This window comes from Myxine glutinosa, chromosome 6 (genome assembly GCF_964187855.1).
Source record: "Myxine glutinosa chromosome 6, kmMyxGlut1.1, whole genome shotgun sequence".
NCBI lineage: Eukaryota > Metazoa > Chordata > Myxini > Myxiniformes > Myxinidae > Myxine > Myxine glutinosa.
The window spans coordinates 150657005-150676755 of NC_136266.1; the positions used below are offsets into that span (position 1 = coordinate 150657005).

Sequence of the window (19751 nt, forward strand, 5' to 3'; positions counted from 1 at the left end):
CAGAGGGTCACCTTTCCCCTTGTATCGAGGGACGAGGGTACTCAGATCCCAATCCACTGGAATGCGGCCTTCTTTCACCACCAGATTACAGATCTCTGTCATTCTCTTCACACCCCAACTTCCTGCTGCCTTCAACATATCTCCCACAACTCCCGTCGGCCCTCCCACTTTTCTACTCTTCATTGCTTTTATCGCTTCCTCAACTTCCTTCTCAGTTATCTTCTCTGCCGGTCCTAAAACTGGGTTACTCTCGATGTCGCCACCCCATTCATTCTTTGCATTCAACAGCATTTCCATATATCTTTTCCATCTTCCTTTAATTCCATCTGGGTCCACAACGATTTGTCCCACTTCATCCTTCAAGCAACTCACCCCCATCACATCACACCTCTCTTTCCCTATCTGCTTTGCAATCCTGAATACCGCTCTCTGACCCTCTTCCGAATCCAAACGTTCTCCGAACATTTTCCTACATGCCTCCTGCGCCTTTGCTACCTCTTTCTTTGCAGCCTTCTTGGCTGCCTTATAACTTTCATGCTCTGCTTTTTCTGCTCCCGTACCCTTCGCCTTCTGCCACTCCTTGAACTTCTTCCTCTTCTCGTCAATCCTCTTTCCAACTTCATCATCCCACCACTATGTTTCCGAGTGCCTCGGTGGTCCTTTTGTCCATCCACATACCTCACCAACGGCTCCCAACAGACTATCTTTCATTGATATCCAACCACTTTCTAGCTCAACCACATCATCCTCGACTCTACTCAGCCTCTCTTTTAATGCCTCCCTTACTGTCACCTCTTTCAACCTCCACACCTTCATTCTCGGTTGGTACTTCACCCGCCGAGCTCGCCTCGCACCTTTCACCCTTATGTCGCAGACAACCAAGTGGTGCTGTGAAACAGCCTCCTCCCCCGGGATCACCTTTGTGTCCCGGAGGTGCCCCCTATCTCGCCTACGCACCATCAGGTAGTCAAAGGTTGTCGTCGACCCACCTGACGTGTATGTAACAAGCTTATTATCCTCTTTCTGGAACTGAGTATTACAAATAAACAAATCAGCTCCATCAGCAAACTCCAAAATCCTTTCACCTTCTCCATTTCTCACACCATATCCGTAACCCCCATGAACTCCCTCAAAACCGTCCATACTCCTTCCCACATGTCCATTTAGGTCTCCTCCTACCACAACAACTTCCTCATCTTTCACGTTTTCCATCAGCTTCTCTATCGCACACCAGAACCTGTCCTTCTCTTCATCGCTCCGACCAAACTGCGAAGCATATCCCGAGATGACATTCACCAAGAGCTTTCCAATCATCATTTTCACCATCATCAACCTATCACTCACTCTCGTCACACTCACCACACTGTCTACAAACTACTCAGAAAACAGGACACCAACACCATTCACGCCCTCCAGGCACCCTTGCCACACAAACTTGTATTTCTGTCCCTGCCTACCCTTCACCATTCTCATACCACTTCCCTTCCATCTTGTCTCTTGCACACAACATATGTCCACTCTTGTTCTGATCAATACTTCCACCACTTCTCCTGATCTCCCTGTCATTGTCCCTACATTCCATGTCCCAAACCTCAGAAACCGATCTCCACTTCGGGCTGTACCCTGCCCACATGTAGTTGTAATTTTCATGGTTCTCTTTTTGAGGCAATGTTTTTATGGCCGGATGCCCTTCCTGACGCCAACCCTCTTAGTCGCCTCTTACGACACGCAGGGATACGGTGTACCTATTCTAAACCAGGGTACACACCGGGAAGCAAAGACAAAGATTGAAGAAATAATTTCACTCACATTCATCCATCATCCACAACCTCTCATATCAGTCAAAATAACGATTCACACAAACTTCAAGTTGTTACAGAATGATCCTGAAACTGCCTCGATTTTTCCACGATTGCCTGTTTAATATATTTTAAACGTTCCAGGGGATTACGAAATTCATTGGTTAAAGGACCATTACACTCTGACGTCCAGCCAGAAATATTTAGAAATACTCATGGAAACGCTAGTTTCATCTCTTACTCTTAATTAGGCTCTACTTTTCTAGATATGTTGCCTTTTTATGCCTCCGCCAACGAAATCGCCAGAGGCATTATGTTTTCAGGCTGTCCATCTGTGATAAGTTTTCGTTACCGTGATAACTTGAGAACGGCTGAAGGGATCTTAGTCAAACTTGGTGCAGGTATGTATAAATGAGGTAAACATGAACTGATTAGATCTTTGGGTCTCGAGTCAAAGGCCAAAGGTCAAAGGTCATGTCAGGTAAAATAAATGTGATAACTTGAAAACAGCTGAAGGGATTAAAATCAAATTTAGTACAAGCATTATAATTATGTAATAATGTGGACGGAGGCATATCGATCAACATCGTGACGTTGAAGAGTGTTGTTCTAGTTCTTTTTCTTTTCTTCTTTGTCATGTGATGATTTGCGATTTTCTTCTTCATTTGTTCAAATGTCTAAATACAAGATGCTATTCCAATTCCAGAGGAGCTTATTTTCTACAAGCATTGCTTTTTATTCTTACACCGGTGTGTGTTGCACTACTCCTCCTACAGTTCTGGGCAGATTACCTCCAGACTTGCTGCATAGGAACAATTAGTGCATGACCCCCATTAGTGTATAGGAGTGTTTTTTTAAATTTGTATTTGCCGGTGGTCTTGTGAGGGAGGGACGCAAATTCTCTATGTAAATATGTGTCGTGTAGCGCCACCTCCAGGTTGGAGAGGGTATTACAAGTTCCCACCCTTTACAGTGCAGTATTCCTGTCGTGACATTTTCCAGGGCTGTGAGGTGTTTTGAATTGTAAGCAGTGGGCATTTGCTTCATGCACGCAACACAGGTTATTTTTATTTATTTTCGGGAGTGATTAAGGCAGCTGCCAGTTGCCTATACACAAATAAAAATAAAACAAACAAAACAAATAAAACTAGAACGGCACTCAGTGGAGAGCATACCTCCGCCTGGTTGGCCATATCACTCAATGGTGAAGAATCACTTAAACAATTCTACTAGCTGGATCTGGATCCGGATCTTCACCAAAATCGAATCGATTCTTCCTCGTCACATACGCTACATCTCTGCCAAATTTCGTCCGAATCCATCCACAACTTTTTGAGATATTTTGTTCACAAACTGACAAACAAACAGACAGACAGACAGGGGTGAAAATATAACCTCCATCCACCTTTGGTGGTGGAGGTAACTGTTGCAGAGGAACATGTTGCATGCTTGGAACAAGATTCCCGTAAGGCGGATACTCGACTAGTAATTGTAATTTTCGAAATGAACTGTTTTCTGAAGTTTGATGTCATATACTGTTTTGTTATACTCGATTTCAATTTTGTTTCTCAGAGAATTTGCAGCATGAAATAAACTAAACTGAAACAAACTCATACTCATACCTGCATCATTATTAAAACAACCATCTCAATTTCACAACCTAAAACTCCCTGAAAAGTTAGACTAACTGACTCTACTAATGTTGTATATTTATCAAGTGATATATAAATGTGATATATATGTTGTGTTTAGAATGGCTGTCGTGTAGCGGTGCCCGCTGGATGTACACAATCGCCTTGCACCTGCCAGGACGCGGCCAGGGTGCAATCGCCATGCCGGGCTCGTCCGGACGGGCCCAGACGCGCCTCTCCCGGGCATGCCCGGACTCGCTGTTCCCGGGCACGCCCGAACCTCCTGGGCACGCCCGGTCTCGTCTTTCCCGGGCATGCCCGCTCTCGCCTTTCCAGGGCTCGCCCAGAGTGCCCGGGCACGCCCAGCCTCGACTTGCCAGGCCGCGTCCAGGACGCCCGGGCATGTCCGGCCTCGCCTTTCCAGGGCTCGCCCAAAGCGTCCGGGCATGCCCGCTCTCGCCTTTCCAGGGCTCGCCCAGAGCGCTCGGGCACGCCCAGCCTCGACTTGCCAGGCCGCGTCCAGGATGCCCGGGCATGTCCAGACTCGCCTTTCCAGGACTCGCCCTTGACACCCGGGCATGCCCGGTCTCGGTTTTCCCGGGCAAACGCCCCGGCATAAATGTGTATATATATTGCTGCCCGATAAACGGGCTTTTCAGAGTACCCGAGTTTGATACGTGCATTAAAGCAACTCGGACGAATTTCCGTCTTTGGTCGCGTCAATTCTTTCGACTCGCGTTGGAGCGCAGCTCCTTCACTGGTGACCTACTGACATGGACACGGCAGTGACTCTTAAACTGCCTACCTTCTGGGAGGCTCACGCGGCTGTTTGGTTCGCCCAGGCGGACTCCCAGTTCGCCCTGCGAGGCATCACCGCGGACGACACCCACTTCCACCATGTCGTGGCAGCGCTCGGTTCCGCTACCGCGGCCCGCGCCCTGAGCCTCCTCGAGCACCCGCCGGCTGCTAACAAGTATGACGCGCTGAAGACGCTCCTCCTCGACGCTTTCGCCCTCTCACCGGCGGCACGCGCATGGCGCCTGCTCGACCTGCCCGAGCTCGGCGACACGCGCCCGTCCGAGCGCATGGACTATATGCTCTCGTTGCTCGGTGAGCACTCTCCGGATTTTCTGTTCCGCGAGCTGTTCCTTCGCCAGCTGCCTCACCCGGTACGCCTCGCCCTGGCTGGCACGTCGATCACAGATCCCCGCGCCCTCGCCAGGGAAGCCGATAAGATCTCCTCGGCGGGCCAGCACATCGGAGCGGCTACCTGGAGCCTGCCGCCGTCCGAGGCAACGCCCACGACGCCCGAGCGCCCTGCGCGGTTGGAGGCCGAACTGCCGGTGCAACTGGCGGCCGCCACGCCGCGCCGACCGCTTCCGACACGACGGCCGGGGCCTCCACCTGACCAGGCGTGGTGTTATTACCACGCCAGGTTCGGACACAAGGCTCGGACGTGCCGACCCCCGTGCACTTTCGGCAAGTCGGGAAATGGCCGGGCCGGCGTTCATTCCCAGCCATGAGCGCCGGCCACTCGGGCAACTTGCTTTTTATTCGGGACAAAGCGTCCGGGCGGCGTTTCCTTTGTGACACCGGCGCCCAACTGAGCGTCATACCCGCCTCCGAGCAGGACAGGCGGGACGCCGTTTGCGGCCCCTCTTTGGTCGCTGCTAATGGCTCGGCCATACGCACTTTCGGCCCGCGCGACGTCACCCTCTGCTTCGGCAGCCAGCGCTTTCAGTGGACCTTTGTGACCGCCCGCGTCCCCATGGCTTTGCTGGGCGCTGACCTCCTCTGCGCGCACGGGCTGCTGGTTGACGTCAAACGACGTCGCCTCGTCAACGCCGAGACCTTCAGCTCCCTGGCGTGCACGATGAGCAGCTCCGCGCCGACCGAACTGGCGTGCGCCCTCCCGACGGCGAACGAGTTCGCTCGCCTGCTCGCGGAATTCCCGGCCCTCATGCGGCCGACGTTTTCGGCCGTCGCAGTGTGGCATGGGATCGAGCACCACATACCCACTACGGGCCCGCCGGTCTACGCCAGGGCCCGGCGCCTCGACCCGGCCAAGCTCGCCGTGGCAAAGGCCGAGTTCGACGCGTTGGAGCACCTCGGCATCGTGCGGCGCTCCGATAGCGCGTGGACCTCACCACTGCACATCGTGCCAAAGCCGGGGGGCGGATGGCGCCCGTGTGGCAACTACCGCCGCCTCAACGATGCTACCACCCCCGACAGGTACCCGATCCCGCACATCCAGGACTTTTCCGCCCGTTTGGCGGGACGGGTCATATTTTCAAAAATTGACCTGATATGGGGATACCACCAGGTACCTGTCCGGGCGGCCGACGTCCTGAAGACGGCCGTCATCACGCCGTTCGGCCTGTTCGAATTTTTGAGGATGCCGTTTGGCCTCAAGAACGCGGCCCAGGCGTTCCAGCACTTGATGGACGGCGTGCTGCGCGACCTGCCATTTCTTTTCGTCTATCTGGACGACATCCTCATCGCCAGCACGTCCCGTGCCGAGCACCTCCTCCACCTCCGAACACTGTTCGGTCGCCTCAGCGAGCACGGCTTAATTGTCAACCCGGCCAAATGCCACTTCGGCACGACGACAGTTGACTTTTTGGGCCACCGCATCACCAAGACCGGGGCCGTGCCACTGCCGACCAAGGTCGAGGCCATCACCATGTTCCCGCGTCCCCGTTCCATCAAGGCCCTACAAGAGTTCCTCGGCATGGTGAATTTTTATCACCGATTCGTGCCCCGCGCTGCTCAGCTCATGCGGCCCCTTTACGAGGCCCTCCAGGGCAAGCCGGCCAGGCATGACATCGTTTGGTCCGCGGCCATGGACGCGGCCTTCGCGAGCGCAAAACGGGCCCTCGCCGACGCAACGCTGCTGGCTCACCCGGTGCTCGACGCTCCCATCGCCCTCACTACGGACGCCTCCAACTACGCGGTGGGCGCCGTCCATGAACAATGGGTGGACGGGGTTTGGCAGCCACTCGCTTTTTTCAGCCGGCAACTCCGGCCGAACGAGTTAAAATACAGCACGTTCGACCGCGAGCTGCTCGGTCTATTCCTGGCCGTTCGCCATTTCCGACACCTCCTGGAGGGCCGCCCGTTCACGGCTTTCGTCGACCACAAGCCATTGGTCTACGCAATGGCCAAAGTCACGGACCCGTGGTCGGCCCGCCAGCAGCGCCACCTCTCCGCCGTGTCGGAATTCACCACAGACATCCGGCACGTCGCCGGCAAAGACAACGCCGTGGCCGACTGTCTTTCTCGGGCCAGCACGAACGCGGTCCACCTCGGCGTGGACTTCGCGCTCATGGCGGCCGACCAGACCACCGACACCTCGGTGCAGGCCCTCCGGGCGGCGGACACGGGCCTCTGCCTAGCCGACATCCCCTTCGCGGGCACCGTCCTGCTCTGCGACGTCTCCCAGGGCCAGCCTCGCCCCATCGTGCCCATTTCCTGGCAGCGCCGCATCTTCGCTTCCATCCACGGCCTTTCTCACCCGGGCCGGAAAGCTTCTCAGAAGCTGGTGTCGGCGCGTTTCGTCTGGCACGGCCTTCGACGGAACGTCCGCGACTGGGCCAACGCCTGCACGGCCTGCCAGTGGGCCAAGGTCCACCGCCACACCCAGGCCCCGCTGGCACCGTTCACCGTGCCTGCACGGCGTTTCGACCATGTCCACGTGGACCTGGTGGGTCCCCTGCCCCCATCGTGGGGGTTCACCCACCTGCTCACTATGGTGGACAGGACCACCAGGTGGCCGGAGGCCGTGCCCCTCACCTCCACCACCACCGCCGACGTGGCGCAGGCGTTCATCGCCACCTGGGTCGTGCACTTCGGCGCACCGGCGGACATCTCGTCCGACCGCGGCCCACAGTTCACATCCGAACTTTGGGGCACGGTCGCCTGCTCGTTGGGGGTCACGCTGCACCGCACCACGGCCTACCACCCCCAAGCCAACGGGTTGTGCGAGCGGTTTCACCGCTCCATGAAGGCCGCACTCATGGCCGGCCTTCAGGACGACGGTTGGGCCGACTGGCTGCCGTGGGTCCTTTTGGGCCTCCGCACGGCCCCCAAGGAGGACCTCCGGGCGTCCGCCGCCGAGTTCGTCTACGGCCAGCCGCTCCGCGTCCCGGGCGAGTTCGTGCCCGACGCTACCGGTCCCTGGTCCGCCGCACACCAGCGCTCGGACCTCCAGGAGGCCGCCGGACGATTTGCCCCCGTGTCAACGTCCCGCCACAGTGGCCCCCAGTCCTACGTCCCCCCGGCGCTTCGCACAGCGGAATACGTCTTTGTGCGTCATGACGCACACCGGGGGCCACTCCGGCCGCCGTACGACGGGCCCTTCCGGGTCCTGCGACGGGGCGACAAGTCCTTCGTCGTCGACTTCGGCGGCCGGTCGGACCAGATCTCTGTGGACCGCCTCAAACCAGCGCACGTGGACGTCGACCGACCACCACGGTTGGCTCTTCCTCCGCGGCAAGGCCGCCCCCCATCCACAGTTCCCCCCGCTCGACCACCCACCACCAGATCGGCCCCCCCCCACGACCCTCCAGGGGTCGCTTCGGCCGGGTCATCCGGACCCCCCTTAAATTGACCCTGCCGGTGCAGGTCGATTCTGGAGGGGCGTGTGTAGCGGTGCCGGCTGGATGTACACAATCGCCTTGCACCTGCCAGGACGTGGCCAGGGCGCAATCGCCATGCCGGGCTCGTCCGGACGGGCCCAGACGCGCCTCTCCCGAGCATGCCCGGACTCGCTGTTCCCGGGCACGCCCGAACCTCCCGGGCACGCCCGGTCTCGTCTTTCCCGGGCATGCCCGCTCTCGCCTTTCCAGGGCTCGCCCAGAGCGCCCGGACACGCCCAGCCTCGACTTGCCAGGCCGCGTCCAGGACGCCCGGGCATGTCCAGACTCGCCTTTCCAGGACTCGCCCTTGACACCCGGGCATGCCCGGTCTCGGTTTTCCCGGGCAAACGCCCCGGCATAAATGTGTATATATATTGCTGCCCGATAAACGGGCTTTTCAGAGTACCCGAGTTTGATACGTGCATTAAAGCAACTCGGACGAATTTCCGTCTTTGGTCGCGTCAATTCTTTCGACTCACGTTGGAGCGCAGCTCCTTCAGTCGTATCAATTATTTCCATTCATGTGCCAGATCGTTGAACGTCTCCTCTTCATCCTCTCATCACTTTCGAATTTCCCTGTTTTTGTCTGTCATTTTTCTGATTTTGTTTTCATTCGTCTTCTTCTTCTTCTTCTTCTTTGAAGTCATTTGAAGGAAAAACTTCCAGTGGGACTCACGGATCTTTTTATTAGACTCTGGTCCTTCTTTATATCCCTGTCAATAAAAAAACGTTTCTTTTTATCAACAGTGCAGTTCCATTGGACCTATGACTCTTACGTCACATGTCAACAAGAGCTCCGCATAGTTGTTGTTGCTGTTGTTGTGGTTGTTGTTGGAGGTTGCTTTTTGAAATGTGCACCCATTGTTTGGACAACTGTGGGACACCACCCACATTTGACACTTGCCTCCACCCACCATGGCACCCAGACAAAATTATATGGATGCCATCTTGGTTTTCTGGTGGGCCTAAGACACATCAGGCCTGCAGGCCTCTGTTGATTATACACTGCCCAGGTTTGTTGTGTCAGATTTCAATTGGCTTTTTTGGGTCAATTGTTACTCACAATGAGGGATCCCAAAAATCTAATCAATGTCAAATCAAAATTATTAGCAAGGTTTAATCCACAAGCCCGACAGCACGCACAGTATGCGCCTTCCTCAAAAAATAGCGTTACGTAATTTTTGAACGGTCCCATATTAGGGTTAAGCAATCCGTGACTGTGTGACGAATCAGCTTGTTCTGATATAACTGTGGCGGAGGCTGACATGGATGAGAGGTATCAAGTTAATCTTTTAATTGCACATTAAATGTGTGTTTCCCAATTACGTTATTCATCTTTTAAGAGTGCTTTAAATGCACGTTTTCGAGGCGGCGCGTTTTCGAGTCGGCCCGTTACCAAATTTTGTCGCAGTTTGTGACCACAGTGCGGTCATTCTTGTTCAATTCATTCCCTTTGATATATGACCTGTGACCTCCAATTCACTAGGAAGGACTTTTGACCGTTGATATTCAGTCCAGTCCCTTCAATCTTCACCCCCTGAATCTTCAACTTCATCACCTGACCATTTGACTTTTGACCAATTCCCATCATTATATAAACCTACCTTTCCACCAATTATACTCCTTTTTTGCTCTGACGAAGGGATAATGCTCGAAATATCAGCTGCTCATCCATTTTCATGGGGGTTAACCTCCTCACATGAGCTTTCAGTTGATAAGATCCATCGTTTCACAGTTCGCCAACGCACACCAACACTCGCGTGCAAATACACTCTCCCGTATTCCATTGTACCATCTGGCTTTCTTTATTTTAAATACAAGGTAATGAATGCCAAGAGGTTTTCCAATATAGATAAATGTCTCTATTCTTTCACATGGAATGTAGGAATGTGTATAACAAAACCAACAAACTTACATAATTACCGTCCTCTTTGGCATCTTGGTTTCTTGCTCTGTAACTGCAAAATGCAGGGACAATAACAACAACAACAACAACAACAACAACAACAACAAACCACACAGTTATGTGAATACGAGAATCATCAAGACAAGAATGCACATTGTGTATCTGCTCAATATAAACAAAAGACTTCCTGATTTATCTGACAAGTTTAACCCTTTGAATTACAATGCTGATAAGATTATTAAATAAATTATTTTGTGAAAATGACAAATTTAATAAGGAATGCAATGGAATGAAACTGAAAACGGCTGTTGCTTTTCTGTTTAAATGTGATGCAACAATGCAATCGTTAGAGCAGGGATTTGGAATTTGTTTTGCGTGCCGGCGATAACTCGCATCCTCTTCTCGAAAGGCACTGGGGGATCTTTAATGTCCACCGATGGCCGGTGCTCGCAGTTGAGTCCTCCGGCTTTACGTCCATTCGATGGACGGCCCATGCGCAGATCTCCCAAAAAGATGAAAGCCACAAAATGTTATCATGTCACGGATACTTAAAACTATCGCATTGGATTCTTCTTTCGCAAGAGATGTGTACATTGGTGCAATACACTATTCTGCTGTAGTATTGGTATACTCGTGTATTCCAACAAAAATGTATACTGCAGGAAGTATTCTGACCTTCTACGAGAACAGCAGCATGTGACGGCCTGGCCGTTGTCACATGTGAAGGCTCATATAGCCGAACTGAGTCACTTGATTCACCAACTTCATTACTCAGCTGTTGGGAAAACAGAAAAAAGGATAAATAATTAACAATTTAATAATTAATTTGGAGTTCAAAGGATAAATAATTAACAATTTAATAATTAATTTGGAGTTCAAAGGATAAATAATTAACAATTTAATAATTATTTTGGAGTTGAAAGGATAAATAATTAACAATTTAATAATTATTTTGGAGTTCAAAGGATAAATAATTAACAATTTAATAATTGTTTTGGAGTTCAAAGGATAAATAATTAACAATTTAATAATTATTTTGGAGTTAAAAGGATAAATAATTAACAATTTAATAATTATTTTGGAGTTCAGAGGATAAATAATTAACAATTTAATAATTATTTTGGAGTTGAAAGGATAAATATTTTTTTATTTTTTTATTTTTTTTTGTATACAGAATCGAGGCTCGTGAAAGAGCTAACATTTATCAAACAAACAAATAAAACAAACAAGCAAACAAAGTATATAAAAAGGGGAGCGGTCGACAAGATGGGGAGAGAAGGGGAGGAAGCACACAAACACAACATTTGAGAGCAGGGACATTGGGAGATGTGTGGGAGGGAGAGGGCCTGGGGGGAGGCAGGATAGGTATAAAACGCAAGGACACCAAGGACTTCCAGGAAAGAAGACAAAAGTCACCTCAAAAAAGTGGATTTGGGGTGAAATTAGCGGGGGTAGAAAAGATCAAGGTTTTGGATTGGGGAAGATAAGAGATGGTGGTGAACAGCCGTTTTAAAGACCTGGAGGGAGGAATGGGATTGAAGAGAGTGAGGGAGTTTGTTCCAGAGGCGGGAGAAAAGAGGAGTGAAGGTGAGCAGAGAGTCTTGATTTTGGCAGTTTAACCATAAGAGGGTTGCAGGCAGATCTTGTGCGACTTGCAGGAATATTTGGGGGACAGAGCCCAGTGAGAGCTGGGGGAGCAAGGCCGGAGAGGAGTTGGTAGAAAACGGAAAGACCACCAACCTGCCTGCGGTGAGTAAGTGAAAGGCCCTCGGAGATAGCGTCATCGCGGGAGATTCCAATGATTCTGAACGCTTTGGTTTCAACAGCGTGAAGACGAGCTAGGTGTGAGGCAGGAGCACCAGCCCAGAGGGGAGAACAGTATTCCATTGAGCTGCGGATGAAAGCCTTGTATGTGGTGAGGAGCTCAGGCGTGCCAAGGAAGGACTTCGCACGACGGAGGATGCCCAGTCGGCGACTGGCTTTGGAGGCCAGCTTGGAAATGTGGTTTTCCCAGGAAAGATCATGGCAGATAGTGAGACCCAAACGCTTGAGTGACAGAACTTCTTGGAGAGGATTATTCAGAAAGTAGATGGGAGGGTAGTCCAGTCGGTCTTTTCGGAGAGACATCGTAAGAGTGTGAGATTTGTCAGGATTGAAAGACATGTTCCACTTGTTTGCCCAGTCTGTGATTTTGTCCAGGTCTGCAGAGAGTGAGGAGGCTGCAGACTGCCGATCTGAGGGATGAGGAATGGAGCGGCAGAGAGTGGAGTCATCAGCAAAGAGATAGAGAGGATTTTCAAGAGAGTCGGAGAGATCATTGATGAAAACCAGAAAAAGCACAGGGCCCAGAACACTGCCTTAGGGAACTCCAGCCTGAACAGGAAGAGGAGATGAGAGAAACCCATTCAGGGCCACACGTTGACTACGACGAGAGAGGAAGACCGCCAGCCATGCGTGGAGATTTCCATGGATACCAAAGGAGGAGAGTTTGGTGAGCAGAGTGGGGTGCCAGACCATATCGAAGGCACGTGATATGTCGAGGGAGACAGCTTAAATTTCCTGTTTGGCATTGAGGACCTCCATCCATTGTTGAGACAGCAGAAGCAGCATGTCCAGAGTAGAGTGACCTGGTCTGAAACCAAATTGATGATCAGAGATCAAGCCATTGGAGAAGAGGAAAGATTTCATATCCGAAGCAATGATGGATTCCATGACTTTGCTGATAATTGGGAGAAGGCTGATTGGTCTGTAGTTGCTAGGATCTGTTTTTGCACCTTTTTTGTGCAAAGCGGTGATGTTGGCTGATTTCCAAGCAGATGGCAGTTGACCTTGAGCAAAAGAGAGGGTGAAGAGAACAGAGAGAGGGAGTGAAAGAGAGGAAGAACAGGATTTTAGGACCCGTGGGCTGGAGCCGTCAGGTCCAGTTGCAGAATCAGAGTCGAGGGTTGACAGAAACTTTTCCAACATGTCAGGAGGAAAGGACACGGAGTCCAGGAGCAGCTGGGTATGACTGGGTATGGTGGGTACAGAGAGGGATGGGTTTGGGACACAAGATTTAGAGGCAAACACAGAGTTGAGGCATTCAGCTTTTTCACGTGCGGAGTCAGCTGTGTAGCCGTTTGAGGTAAGGGAGGGGATGGAGGGGGAACAAGCACCAGAAACAGATTTGACCAGACGCCACCAGGATTTGGAAGAGGGAGACAGATAAGAGAGTTCGGTCTTGAGAACGGAGAGATATTGTTTCCTGGCTCTCCTGAGGGTGGACACACACTTGTTTCAGGCTTTGTGAAAGGAAATGAGATTTCCTTCCGTTTGATTTGCTTTCCAGAAGACAAAGGCAAGTTGTTTCTGGGCAACATTAATTTAAAAATTAATAATTATTTTGGAGTTCAAAGGATGAATAATTAACAATTTAATAATTATTTTGGAGTTCAAAGGATAAATAATTAACAATTTAATAATTATTTTGGAGTTCAAAGTATAAATAATTAACAATTTAATAATTATTTTGGAGTTCAAAGGATAAATAATTAACAATTTAATAATTATTTTGGAGTTCAAAGGATAAATAATTAACAATTTAATAATTATTTTGGAGTTCAAAGGATAAATAATTAACAATTTAATAATTATTTTGGAGTTCAAAGTATAAATAATTAACAATTTAATAATTATTTTGGAGTTCAAAGGATAAATAATTAACAATTTAATAATTATTTTGGAGTTCAAAGGATAAATAATTAACAATTTAATAATTATTTTGGAGTCCAAAGGATAAATAATTAACAATTTAATAATTATTTTGGAGTGTAAAGGATAAATAATTAACAATTTAATAATTCTTTTGGAGTTCAAAGGATAAATAATGAACAATTTAGTAATTGTTTTGGAGTTCAAAGGATAAATCTTATTATAACAGAGCAAACGTATAATATTATTATGTTTATGTATGTTTATATGCAACGAAAAAGTCTTCTTCTTCTTCAAATTTAAATACCACGCTCTTATTTAACCCTCTTAATTGCGTGAAGACTGCTGAGACCCCTCAGACCTTTCACGACCCTCTAATTCCCTTCAGACCCTTCAGACCACCAAGACCCCTGAAGACCCCAAAGACCCAAAACACCCCAAAGACCCAAAATAACCATCAAGGCCCTGAGGCTCAAAAAGACCCCGAATACTCAAAAACCCAAAAGACCCCGAAGACCCAAAACAACCCAAAGACCCAAAACACCCCGAAGACCAAAAACACCCCGAAGACCCAAAACACCCCAAAGACCTCAAAGACCCAAAACACCACAAAGACCCGAAACTCCCCGAAGATCCAAAAGATGCTGAAGACTCAAAACACCACGAAGACCCAAAACACCCCGAAGACCCAAAACACCACGCAGACCCAAAACACCACGAAGACCTCAAAGACCCAAAACACCACGAAGACACAAAACTCCCCGAAGATCCAAAAGATCCTGAAGACTCAAAACACCACGAAGACCCAAAACACCCCGAAGACCCAAAACACCACGCAGACCCAAAACACCACGAAGACCTCAAAGACCCAAAACACCACGAAGACACAAAACTCCCCGAAGATCCAAAAGATCCTGAAGACTCAAAACACCACGAAGACCCAAAACACCCCGAAGACCCAAAACACCACGCAGACCCAAAACACCACGAAGACCCAAAACACCACGAAGACCCAAAACACCCTGAAGACCCAAAACACCCCGAAGACCCAAAACACCCAGAAGACCCAAAACACCCCGAAGACCCAAAACACCCCAAAGACCCAAAACACCCCGAAGACCAAAAACACCCCGAAGACCCAAAACACCCCGAAGACCCAAAACACCCCGAAGACCCAAACACCCCGAAGACCCAAAACACCCCGAAGACCCAAAACACCCCGAAGACCCAAAACACCCCGAAGACCAAAAACACCCCGAAGACCAAAAACACCCCGAAGACCCAAAACACCCCAAAGACCCAAAACACCCCGAAGATCCAAAACACCACAAAGACCCAAAACACCCTGAAGACCCTGAAGACCAAAAAGACCCCGAAGACCAAAAATACCCCAAAGACCCAAAAGACACCGAAGACCCTTAAGACCCAAAAGCCTCCGAAGACACCAAATACCCAAAAGACCCTGAAGACCCAAAAGACCCTGAAGACCCAAAACACCCCAAAGACCCAAAATACCCTTAAAGATCCAGAGGATCCAAAAGACCCTGAAGACCCAAATGGCCCTGAAGACCCAAAATACACCGAAATGGTCAAAGATGCCTACCCCTCTGAAACGACGTGTGGTGAGGCACGTGGAGCTCGCCGAGGCACGCTAGTAATTAACAATTTAATAATTATTTTGGAGTTCAAAGGATAAATAATTAACAATTTAACAATTATTTTGGAGTTCAAAGGATAAATAAAAGGATAATTATATATTTTATGGTTCATCAACCTGACCAGCACTTTACATGTAAGTGGATACATATGTGTTCAGAAAATAATATAATGTAAAACAACGAGATCAACTTGGATTTGGGTGAATGTTTAGTTACCTCCGCCACTGAAGGTGGATGGAGGTTATGTTTTCACCACTTTTGTTTGTTTGTCTGTGAGCATGATATCTCAAAGAGGTGTGGACAGATTCAGACAAATTTGATGGATGAGTTGGGTGTGTGCAAGGCCAAAATGGTTAGATTTTGGTGAAGATCCGGATACGCGAAAAAAATTGATTGATTCTTCACCATTGAGAGATGGGGCCAAAAACGATACATAGCATGATATCTCAAAAGGTTATGGACGGATTATGACAAAATTAGGTGGATGAGTTGAATATGTGACAAGAACAAGCTGATTCGATTTCGGTTCAGGTCCAAATCCAGATCCAGCCTATCAGTGGATACAAAACGTAACCTGTTCACCCTGGTGGAGGTTTGTGTGCTACCGAGTGCCATTCTAGTTGTGAATGTAATGTTTTCTTGTTTTCTGATGGCATCTTTAACCTTCCCATCTGAAATTTTCACTCTTTATAGATGAAGCTTACCATTACACTTGAAAGAGGACAGAATGATATGGACGGAGGTGGAAGGCATTCTTGTGACCAACACTCAAGAGTTATTGATCCAAACTTTTGATATATTTGTGCCAGTATTTACACATGGATATTCTAATATTCGATTTACCATGGTTTTACCATGAATATTGGCTTTTATTCGTGTTGATTTCTTTTTCTCTCATTTGTCTCACTTTTCCATTTCTGCTACTCAGGTAGATTGTTGCTTCATGTATACTAATTCATTATTTGCTTGTAATTTGCTTACGATCACTTATGCACCGATGGCAGTTCCAAAAGTAATTTATATACTTGTTCTTTTCTATTGGCAATATTTTTCCCGATTCCATTTACTCACATTGTTTTTTTTCAAAATGAGCAATCTTTCACATAAAGTTAAACTATGGAGTTCATAGAACACCTTACCCTGCACAGTCTTCAGAAACAAGGACATGTTCGGGGTCTACGAGTGGCAAATTTGATCGCTCGAGATGACGTAAAATACTGTAATATTTTGTCCAATTCGTGTTAAGAGAAGGGTTTTGTTTTGAAAGTGCCAAAAAGGTGATTTGTGTTCTACAGTACTCAAGTGCAGTATTTCCTCACTTTAAGTCCGCTTTGAACAGTTTTGAAATTAAATAATTTAGATAAGAACACCAAAAATTTGATATAAACGTCGTGGTTCAGAGTTAAACAATTTGTCAAATACAGTATTTGGCGAGAACAAGGTGGGGTGCCTCATTTCGAAGTCCAAGCATCTGCCTTGTCGCAGTGCATTGTGGGGAATCCCACCAAAACACCCATCACTGCTTCAGTGTACTGTACACGTGCTGTTTACCATAGCAAGATGTCCGACACTCGCTCCTGATAGTTATTTGCATCATGCTCCCCCCCCACCCTCCAGATGTCCTATAAGTGGGTAATGTTTTGAAGCACATCTAATGTTGTTGTATCTAATTTAAAATTGATTTCAATAGGCACATCTAATTTGTTTGTTTTGTTAACAATGGAAAGCCACTGTCACCATACGGCCATTTAACAAGGTATCTCAAATCCATGAGCAACTTTTAAGGATTTTCAAGGTACATTGGTACAAACACATGGCCAACCACACAGATTGACTCTATTTTGTAAAATATCAAATCGAATTCTGTCAGCACTCTTGATTCAGGATTTCAGGTAATGTGGTTGAGGACAGTGTGTGTCCAGGTCTGTATACTCACCTTTAGGCTCTATAGCCTGGGCTTGAATCTCGACCCGACTATAAACTGTCATCCTGGTGTTACACGCAGCCAGGGTCATCCATCGGGCGGACATTAGGTATTGTATTCATTTACTTTAGTTGTTAGTTGTTTGTGTCCTTTATGACATCCTTAACAACAGTAAGTTTCCCGTTTGGAATTATTTTCAATTTTATTTGACTGCCAGACAGTCAGACAGTGACTTTTAGGATGCCAGCTTGGGATCCTAGGATCCTGGGTTCGAATCCCGGTCGATCGCTGAATTAACGCCAGGGGGGTTGACTCAGCCTGTCATCCTTCCGAGGTCCGCAAATTGAGTACCAGTTCACTGGTAATTCCCTGTGGGTCGCAAAAGGCGACTAACAGGGTTGGCGGCAGGAAGCACATCCGGCCATAAAACATTGCTTCAAAAAGGGAACCACGGTGCCCGAAAAAGGCCAACCCCTGCTCTGTAGGGAAAAATGGCCTCTAAAGGTGCTTCTTCTTATTCTTCTTCTTCTTCTTCTTCTTCTACAGCCAGACAGAGTAAAAAATAAATCTTTCTCCTCTCAGCGTATGTGTGATCAGGATGAATTCAAGGACAAAGTACTGTTAAACTACCGATTAATTTTGCGATTCACGTTCAAGTTATAACATTAAATTGAAATGAAGTTCCGAGATCATAAACATGCATTTATAGACAGACAGGCAGACAAAGTGAACCAAGCGCTTAACCCCGCTTTTCGCTTAGCGTGCGCTGGGTAAAAATCTGTCACAAAGAATCCCGTTCCGGAGATCTTACCACGCACGTATAGAGGTCAATGTCATTCCGCTCAGCATCTCTGATGATAAGGGAAACTTGGCTGTGTGTCCTATCAACACCCATCTGGTACTTCGATCCTTCCACGATCTCATGTCCATTTTTCAGCCATCTGGTGCAAACACAGCGTTAGGGAACCAGAGAAAGGAACACTGAAAGTTTCATAAAGTGAGGCAGCCATTCAGGATGCAGAAGGAGTACATTTACTTTTGAATCGTCTTTTTTTTTCTTTTTTTCCGGAGAACAAACATCTGGTTTTTGTTCCGGAGTCTTGCCTGGGTGGGTTCCATTCTCAACGCGATTATAAACTGTTGGATTGCATTCACAGGCAGGTCATTGCATACAAAGTGTGAATGGATGTTAGGGCCAGGAATCCATCTGTTAACATTAGTTGGTTAGTTGGTAGATGCTAGAGATCCCACAGTGTCTTCCGTGAAGACTCAAGAGTAGATGACTTATTGCCGGAATCCTGAAGAATTAGTTAGTTTTAATTAGAAGTTTTAATTAGTTTTAATTTAAATTAGTTTTAGTAATTAAATTTTTTATTTTAGTTTTAATTTTATTTTTTAAATTTTTTTATTTTTATTTATTTTTTATTTATTTATTATTATTTATTTTTTATTAATTCTTTATTTTTAAAAAATTTTTATTTTATTTTAATTTTAAGTTTTAATTTTATTTTTAAATTTTAATTTAAGTAATTAAATTTTAGTAATTAAAATTTAATTAGTTTTAATTTAAGTTTTTGTTTAATGAGTTTTAATTAGAAGAATTAAAAGTACCAAATTCCTGCCCCAAATACCAATGTGCGGGCAGAGGCAAACAACGACGATTGAAGGAGGTGGTGTTCATGTTATACAGGAATTCAATGAGGTCTCATTTTGATGTTTTTGTTCAGTTTTATTTGTGGAACTTCTGGAACGATACAACTTCCATTGACGGGATTCTCAATAGAGGTACAAGATTGATTTCAGGCCTAGACAGATTAAACTATGAGGAACATGTGAGTGAGGCCGGACTTTACCATGGATCTTATGGACATGTGGAAATGATGGACATTTACAAAATAGATGACGTTTCTTGGATTACAGTGACATAACCAATGAGCATATGAGAGTTAATAGGAGTGTGAAAATGTCAGTCATTTTTCACCTTAATGTATGGAGTGGTATTCCTGGGAAGGTGGAAGCAGCAGCGACAGGGAGAGGTTTAAAATGGACTTGAATAGGTTTAAAATGGACTTGAATAGGTTTAAAATGGACTTGAATAGGTACCTAGAAGCAATGCTCATAAAGGTATACTGGGATAAAACAGAATTGTCAGGTAAACTGGATATTGTGCATATGTTGTGCTGCCATGCTATCTTGAGATGTTTATTCTATGAGTTCCAGGTGTTGTCACGTGTCAACATTTCCTCTGCACTTGTGTCGGCTGCTGGTTTCTTGGTTTATTTGTGCTTTCACATTGTGTTCTCAGTCTCATTAGAAATTGGTGAAAATTGGTGAAGAAGGCCATACCAAATTAGGCTTGTCTAACTGCCGTTTACTTCTGCACTCCGCCATATTGGGAAACATCCTTACTTGGTCCTGTTGTAGCAGTTTTGTGAATTTGAGGTCGTGTCGGTCTCTGCTTGGCTGGATGCTTCTTCATGAGCCGTTGCCCTTAGACGTTAACTCC

At 47.5% G+C, this 19751-nt stretch overlaps 1 protein-coding gene across 1 annotated transcript in view; it reads right to left on the minus strand.

The window, feature by feature from the left end:
- Positions 1-19751, minus strand: part of OBSCN (obscurin, cytoskeletal calmodulin and titin-interacting RhoGEF) — a 377067-nt gene that overhangs the window by 5575 nt on the left and 351741 nt on the right. Inside the window, exons 86-88 of the mRNA XM_078780751.1 lie at positions 18057-18186; positions 10649-10748; positions 9983-10025 (exon numbers count right to left, since the gene is read on the minus strand). Of these exons, the coding sequence (XP_078636877.1) occupies positions 9983-10025; positions 10649-10748; positions 18057-18186 (273 nt within the window). The remainder of the gene's footprint in view (positions 1-9982; positions 10026-10648; positions 10749-18056; positions 18187-19751) is intronic.